We start from the raw sequence: 8096 nt of genomic DNA, 5'->3' as shown, positions 1-8096 counted from the left end.
TTAAAAAAAAAATGCATTTGATATTAAAAAAAAAATATTTACGGTAAATAAAAAAAAAATGAATGAAAAAAAATAATACTTATTTCATTGTTACAACTTTAAATTTTGTATATATGTATTTTGCATTGAAAGTAAAATTTTTATTGCAAAAAAAATATTTTTCATTAAAAAAATCTAATTGCAAATAAAAAATTTTCTGCATTGAAAAAAAAAAAAAAATCAATACAGAATGTACCCATTTTTGTACCATGCGTCCTTACGATAGTTTTTTTTTTTTTATTGTGTATCTAAATCTAATTAAACGAATGTAAAAATGTAATTTAAATATTTAGGTAAGGGACCTACGATTTTATTGTGTTTGAACCTAAAAATCCTATAGTATGAACAAAATGACTTGAAAAATGAAATCGAAATAGAAAAAAGTTGAAAAGTGGGACATACCTTTCGGTTTGCATGGCCAGTGCAAAATTTTTGAAAATATACATTTTTTTTCAGTAATTGTTACTGTTTTGGTGTAGGTTAACCTCAATTTTGTATTGCAACACTTTTTTTTTCTGGAAATACAATTTAAATTTCAGAATACGAAAAAAATGCAAAATTTTAAAAACATTTTTTTGCAGATTTTGAAATAACCTACATCCCCGATTTTGAAGGATACAAAATCGAGGTTCTACAATTTCATCTGAGTAAATTCAAATTTCTGAAAAAATACATTTTTTGAACTTCGCATTTTTCTATTTTGAAAGCTGACTTTTGAGCTCACTTTTATTAACAGCTACAATTTCTGAGATTAATTTTTTCCAAGTCAAGGATACGGAAGGACCCCCAAAAAAATTTGAATACAGGGCCCCAAAGGGATAGTTACGCCACTGTTAGCATTCGAAAATTTCGAATACAAGTTCCTACTTTAAAAATTTTACTTTTAGTCGTTTTTACTTGCAATTAGGTACTTTTTGGCTCATTAAAAATACAGCTGAGTTGTACAAATTTTGTATATGTCCTCCTCTATGACACCTGCCATAGAACGGTTTTTCTTAAATCTGAATTTTTCTTACCAACAGATCCTATTCCAATGATTTTTTTCTATACAAAAGTATTTAAGCATGTTTTAATATATATATAAAAAAAAAAACAGCGAAAAAATTATTTATTTAGATAATTACAAAAAAAAAAAAAAAACAAATTAAAATTTTCTTCAGAAAAATTAAATTTTTGAAACTTTGATTTTGGAGGTTGATCAAGATTAATAATTGCTACAAAATGGCGCTCCATACCAATTTTGATTTTATTTTTAAATTATTCATACTCTCTAAGGGTTTTGTTGCCGAAACAAAAAATATATATTTTAAGTCAGAAAAACTTAATCAGCTCTCGTTAGAAAATGCTTTGGATATTTTTCTTTTATGTTAGGAAAATTGTTTAAACATAAATCGTAACGGTTTCTATAAAAATTGCTTTCCCACTTTCAAGACCTGTTTAGATTGTGCGATATCTTCAATATTTTTAATGACTTCGGAAAAGTATAGTTTAGTCTCAGCAACAAAAAAAAATTTAATTTTGTAAACCAGTGTAATTTTGTAAAAAGTGAAAAAAACACGCAATTTTGAAGTTCTTTTTTTTTTTAATAAAAAGGTAACACCGAAATACCAGGCAAATTTATGGATTATGATGATTTGGAAGACTTAAAAAAAAACAAAAGAATTAAATTTGTAGGTATGTTATATTTTGTGTTTGAAATTTAAGCTTTTAAGGCTATTTGAAAGCTTTTGCTTTCTTATCAAAGTTCCAATAGGCACTCGTTATTATTCTTTTATTCTTATCCTAAAAATAAATATTTCCATACTAGACAAATATAGGTACAGACTTAATTTGCTGGACTTACTTTTTTGGGTGCTCTTGTATGGTTATTTTTAGATTAATTGTTTTGAATTTTTGGAAGAATGTACAACTTGACATTTCTATATGTCTTCATAGAAACAAAATTAACGAAATTTATATTAATTTTAATTTTTTCTTTTAAATTAAGGTTTTCTTCTTACTTACAATAGTTACGCCATAAGAGCTACAGTTTCTTGTAAATTTTGTTTACAAAAAATTGAATCCTACAAAAAAAACTCTAACGGTTGGTATTTGAATTAAAATTTTCTTTGAGCAAACATAACACTATATTAGTTTTGTTTCAACTTTGTCCAACAAAAGTTCTAATATAATTGGGTTGTTAACTAAACTAGTTTGATACATTATATACACCTCACTGGATAAGAAAAAAAAAGAAAAAAATGGAGAGATGTATTAAATCCCCCATTTCTAGCCCAATCAGACCTCCCCCTCATCCCCTAACAAATCGCTTTGGATCTTTGCCTCTCCACTTTCTCTATAAAAATGTCTTCGCTTTCCGTTCCTTCTCTTCTTGAATCTACATCTCATACAACACGCCTTCTATTCATTCTATTTAGTTTCCCACAAGATTATAATTGAAAGCCAAACACTCTATGGTAAAAAAAAAACACAAGAAGAACAAAAAAAAAAAAAAAACATAAAAATCAACAGCACTACCCTGAGTAGAAAATTAGAAAAATTGCGTTTCCAGTCATGCTATAATCTCGTAAAAGCCAGGCAAACACTCATTTGGTTATAAGACCTAACTTCTCTTTACAAAAAAAAAAAAAAAAAAATCAAATCGTCCTCGACTTATTAAATAGCCGCGCGTTATTTGAATTTTTTTTTTGTATACAATAATAATTTCGTATAAACAAAAAAAAAAATTAAACAAAATTTAAATAAATAAAAACAAATTCGGACAAAAGAAGAAAAGTAAAAAAAAAAACTTAACGCAATATATTTTTACATGAACTTTATTTGTTTTTTTTTTTTTTCTGTTCGTTTTGTTTTGTAATTAACGTTACCTATGCAAGACGCGAGCGCGCGCGTTACCCCCTCTACTCAGGCTGTTCTGGTTCTATTTTATAAGTTCGATGAAAAAACATTTCACAATTCAAATTTAATGATGAAGTTTTTTCATCGAACTTACAGATCTCAGGAACCCCAATATCAGCCCCCTTTTGGCCAACCCGTCTCAAATCATGTTTCTTTTTTTTTGCTGTCTAAAAGAAACTCCAAAAGTTCAAACTTTCTTGTATCATTTTGTAAATATTTTGAGACATCTGGCGGGATCTTATAGAATTTATTGTTTTTTTTTTTTAAGTTTATTCATTTGATTTCCTTTTGCCATTATCTCATAGGTGCGCACGTTTTTTTTTTTTTGTTTTGTTTGAAAAAAAAAAAAAAAATGTTTTTCAAAAACATGCATTACAAAATTTAAATTGCAACAGACCGAAATAATTTTCCAGAAGCTTTCCTTTTGTGTGTCGTCTCTTTATAGTGGAATCAATCGTCATTGTCGTTGTTTAATTTTGCAAAATTTTTATTTTGAGTAGGAAAAAAGCGCATCAGTGAATATAAAATAAAATAAAATTAAAAAAAAAAAATGGAAAGAACTTTGTGATATTTTTCATATACAAAATACAAAAAAAAAAATAACAGATATTACAAAAAAAAGGTGAAATTATGTGCCAATTTGGGGATCATCAACATCAACTTTGGTCACAACGACGACAACGGTTGACATGCATTGGATTGCTGATATAACAAACGATGACAATTTAATTAGTAGCAGTAGCTGCAGCAGCGAACCACCAAGTATTTATATTTGAATTGATTAACTTCGGTCTTAAAATTTCCTATCCATTTGCGAAAAAATTAAAAAAATTTTTTTTTTAAATTTAGTTGAAATTTTTGAGAAAATAATAGTAAACAGCAACAATTGTCGTTTGTGCGTTTTGTGTGTTTTGTAAAAAAAAAAAACTTCTTATTGTATAGCAGAGTAAATATGTGTGTGTAGTACTCCCTTTAACGCTTTATAATGCGATTACGGATAATACAGAGCTGTGAAGAAAAAAGTTAATGTCATTTTTGTATTCTATTTATTATTATGATTCATTTGGAAAGTGACATTTATTTACCATCACAAATGTCAATTTTATTCTAAATTTGGAGTTGTGATAAACAAACTAGTGAAAAGAGATTTTTTTTTTGAATAAATAAGTCTTTTCACTGCAGATAGAACAGGACAGTGCAGAGCATTAGAGCTTTTGAACAAGACAAAAAAAAAAAAGAAAGGAAAAATAGCAAAGAGTTTTCTCCCAAATCGGGTTTAAGTGAATCTGACTCAGAAGCAAGTAAAGTAAAAGTTCTTTTTTTTTCAAATCGTATAAGAAAACGTGACCTTAAAGCAATTAGAAGACGTTGTACAAAAAAAAAAACAATTCAGTAAAAAACAAAAAATTTTTCTTTGCTGTATCGAACAGTCGGAAAATCCTTAGCGAGTATCACAGACTTGCTAAACTAATAGCTCTTCAGTGGATAGTAATTTTTGGATTAAGGCAGAGATTTTAAGAGAGATGACAGCAAATCGAAGTGGTCGAAGTTTTTAATAACAAATTTCAAGTATTACTACCAACAGCGGCGGCCTTAGCGGTAGGTCTTTGCGAGACCTTTTGTCCTTAATGATAAGTAGTATTTATTGGGATTGTTTGGTTTCATTTAAGTTTAAAGATATTTTATATCGAAAGATTTTTCTTCCCAAAGACATTTTTGGGACTAAATTTGTAAAGGTGGGGAAATTTTTTTAACAAATATCGTTCGAGTTTGTCACTGTCAACAAAACATCCACTTTATAAAAAGAACGCACCTGTGATATGTGATTAATAATAACCGGTCTTCAAGTGTTTTGAGGCGCGATATTCAAGAATTGTATAGATTTTTCTGAATTAAAGAATAAGTTGAATAAATTATAAAGACAAAATACAAAAGTTTTAAATACAAAGAATATAAATAACACAGAAAATATATAATTTTAAAAACTTGTTTGGGTTGCTTTGCGAGGCTCCTGCAAGAGCGAGGCCCCGGTCAATTGCCCTGTTTGCAACCCCCCCAAGGCCGCCACTGACTACCAAGTCCTTTAACAAGATTTAAACTAAGTATGATTGGAAGATCTTGCAAATTTGGCCAAACTGTCAAAAGTCTTTTAATAGCAACCAGTGATGTACCAATTTTTTTATTTTCAAGTGAAAATTTACTGTTTATACGGTTGAATGATTTTATTTGAAAACTAGCCAAATCATTTTAAGAAAATTGATGATAATTTTTCGTCTTCCAAATGAAAATTTGACAGATGACAGAAAATAGGAAACTTTAATTGAGAAGTGAATTGTCTACATATTTGTGAATTCATTAGGCTGTGAAACTAAAACTATCGAGATTGAGACATTTTCGCAGTTGAAAATTGTGCGGAGGTTGCTTAACTGATATAGCTTATATTCTGCACAACTTTTATCCCACTAAAATCGTCTAGTCTCAATCTACTGATTCCTGAATGAACTACAAAGTTTTCCAATCCTTTTTAACCTTTTTTTTGTAGGACTTCTTCTTCTTCTTCATTTTGACTTAAGTAATTCCTTATTTATGCTTTTTCAATAACACATAAAATTTCTTTCCAATTAAATATTGAACGATGTTGTCGACAAGAATCCAACTACCAATCAGCTAATTTTTATTGAAAATTGTCTGCCATTTTTTTACATACTTTGAAGAAGCTGCTGGGCTTATTAATTTTGCAATTTTCTAAAAAAATACTTAAAATAAAAAAAAAAAAAAAATTATTTCAAAACAACGGCAACACTTACAGTTATGAATGATACTTTTTTTGAAAGCTTAAATTATACAATTAGTTAAAATTTTAAAATAAATTTATTTCAACCATCTATTTTGAAATAACCGATTTCAAAGTCAAAATTTTAGAAAAAAAAAAGTTTAAAAAACACATTGAATACAATTTTATTAAAGACTGTGGATTTCAATACGATGTTAATCGATAAAGTAAACTGTACAATAATTACTTTCTTTACGAGGCTCACTCATTTATATTGAAAACAATTGATTGAAATGACCTACTTTAAAAATTAAAATTAATTATTGTATAATTTAAGGTTTTGAAAAAAGTATCATTCATAACTGTAAGTGTTGCCGTTGTTTTTAAACATTTTTTTTTTGATTTTAAGTGTTTTGTTTAGAAAGCTGCCCCTCCCTCCTAAATGGGGGGAGATAGACAACCCCTCCCATAGTAAACAATAATATGTATTTAACCTCTCGCTTTCAATTCATGGTAGCTAGGTTATCGTACTATTCCCTTAAATATTTCGTTTTTACTTGAGTAAAACTGAAAATGCGAAAAAAAGATAGGTCATACTTCGGTTAATTTTTAATAAAAAAATAAAGGAAATTTAATCTTCTTTTTTATTTATTAGAACAATGTAAATGCCTATCTTAGCCCAAATAAAAAACATAACCAAATAAAGTAAAAAAAACTCAAAAAATCGATTTTTTTAATGTGTTTAATTGTTTGATTTGACTGTTTTGGTATGGACATTTTTTTTATCAATTTTTAAAAAAATATTATTCTGATTGGAAATTCAATTCTGCTTTGAATTCAGTTTTCAAACATGTTGATTATTGAAATAAGAGTCTGGAAGTAAAAATCTAATATCTTTTGTATACAGCATTGTCTGGTTTTCTTTTATGTATATTCATTATATTGACCTGTGTTCGAATTACGGACGTCATCCATTCCAAAGACCCCCCCACCCCCACAAAACAATATGGCTAATTCAAATTGTTTTCCACCAGGCATATGTATCACTAATAAATAATATTTGAGCAGTACATTAAAATTGTGTTCTATTTCATAGTTTTCAAAGTGTTTTGAAATTCAATTTTTAATTGATCGCTTAAATGAATTTATGTGATTTAACGTGTTTTGAAAAAGAATACCTACAAATTATTTCAGTCAGAATTCAAATGCTTTCGTGATGAGATTTTTTTTTAGTTTAAATATTAGAAGTTAATTTACTACATAAAAATACATATACTTATAAATATATTCTAAATGCATTATCGGGTAATAGATAGTCAGTTAAAGGTTTGATTTAGTATGTGGGTGGCCTTGAGGCTGTAATTTGCACTTGTGTTTTTTTTGTAAGTATATATTTTAACACAGTTTTGTCCATTATCCTTCTAACTAAAATATCCCCTCACTTCTCTCTCACTTTTATAATAAAAAGATAATCTTGTATGCTCTTAATTCAAAAACATTTTCTTGTAACATTGAGATGATTATGAGATGCACTTAAACATTCCAATGTCATTGTTTGGCTTTTTGTTCACACTCTTGTTTTTTTTGTTTTTTTTTTCCAACCCTATTGGGAATATATAAAAGAAAAAGAATCAATTTAAAGTCCAATGCATTGATGATTTTTTTTTTTTTTCAAAACTTGAATAGGAATGACGTTTTCTTTTTTTTATTGAAACTTTTATAAAGGAAGGCGAATTTTAAAAATGAAATTAAATGATATAACATGTCCCTGATAGTCCTTTGACCTTTTTCATTTATTACTACCAAAAATTCTACAGGGATATACTAGCTGTGTTTTTTTAGTAACACAGTATTTTACTGAGTAAACACGAACTTGCTCTTAGAACTATCAACTTTATATATACAAATTTGGTAAATGTATAAAAAAACTTAAAATTCGTTCTTAAAATATAAAAAAAACTCATTAAATGAAATGAGCTCCAAACAAAGTATGCAGTTTAGTTTCTTTTGTAAATAAATTTGGTAAGCCATTTTGTAGAAACTTTTAATCAACAGGTAAATTTCAAATTCAATGTCATATTTTTTGATTTTTCAAAAAAAAAAAAATTCAAATTTTTTTTAAAAATCCAAAAATTATTTTTTTTTTTTTTTAAATTTTGTTTTTGATTAATATTCAGGCAATTAAAATGTTTTTTTCATAAAAAAAATCGTTAAAATTGAACTAGTAATTTGGAAGATAACTTGAAATTTAAAAAAACGGTTCAACGGGAGGTACCGGATTTGGATTTTGAAAAAAAAAAAAAAACTTTTTTCATAAAAAGATAGACCTTATTTATGACCTTATACTTCATTTTCTTAATTAAAAATCGTAGGAGCTTTGAGCAAA

General features: G+C 27.3%; 1 protein-coding gene across 5 annotated transcripts in view; it reads left to right on the top strand.

Annotated features, from left to right (window-relative positions):
• The first annotated feature begins 2716 nt into the window (after positions 1 to 2716).
• LOC129920609 (homeobox protein 5) overlaps positions 2717 to 8096 on the top strand; it is a 28995-nt gene continuing 23615 nt past the window's right edge. For 2 of the 5 annotated variants that reach the window (XM_056002016.1, XM_056002022.1), the window contains exon 1: positions 3393 to 3699. In XM_056002016.1, the coding sequence (XP_055857991.1) occupies positions 3627 to 3699 (73 nt within the window). In that variant the 5' untranslated portion in view covers positions 3393 to 3626. Of the gene's footprint in view, positions 2815 to 3391; positions 3700 to 8096 lie in introns of those variants that run through there. The other 3 variants (XM_056002017.1, XM_056002018.1, XM_056002025.1) reach the window with 3 other exon arrangements.

The sequence above is a fragment of the Episyrphus balteatus genome, chromosome X, assembly GCF_945859705.1.
Source record: "Episyrphus balteatus chromosome X, idEpiBalt1.1, whole genome shotgun sequence".
In the NCBI taxonomy this organism is placed as follows: domain Eukaryota; kingdom Metazoa; phylum Arthropoda; class Insecta; order Diptera; family Syrphidae; genus Episyrphus; species Episyrphus balteatus.
The sequence above is the reverse complement of the archived record's forward strand: the minus strand, read 5'-3'. Positions and strand labels throughout refer to the sequence as shown.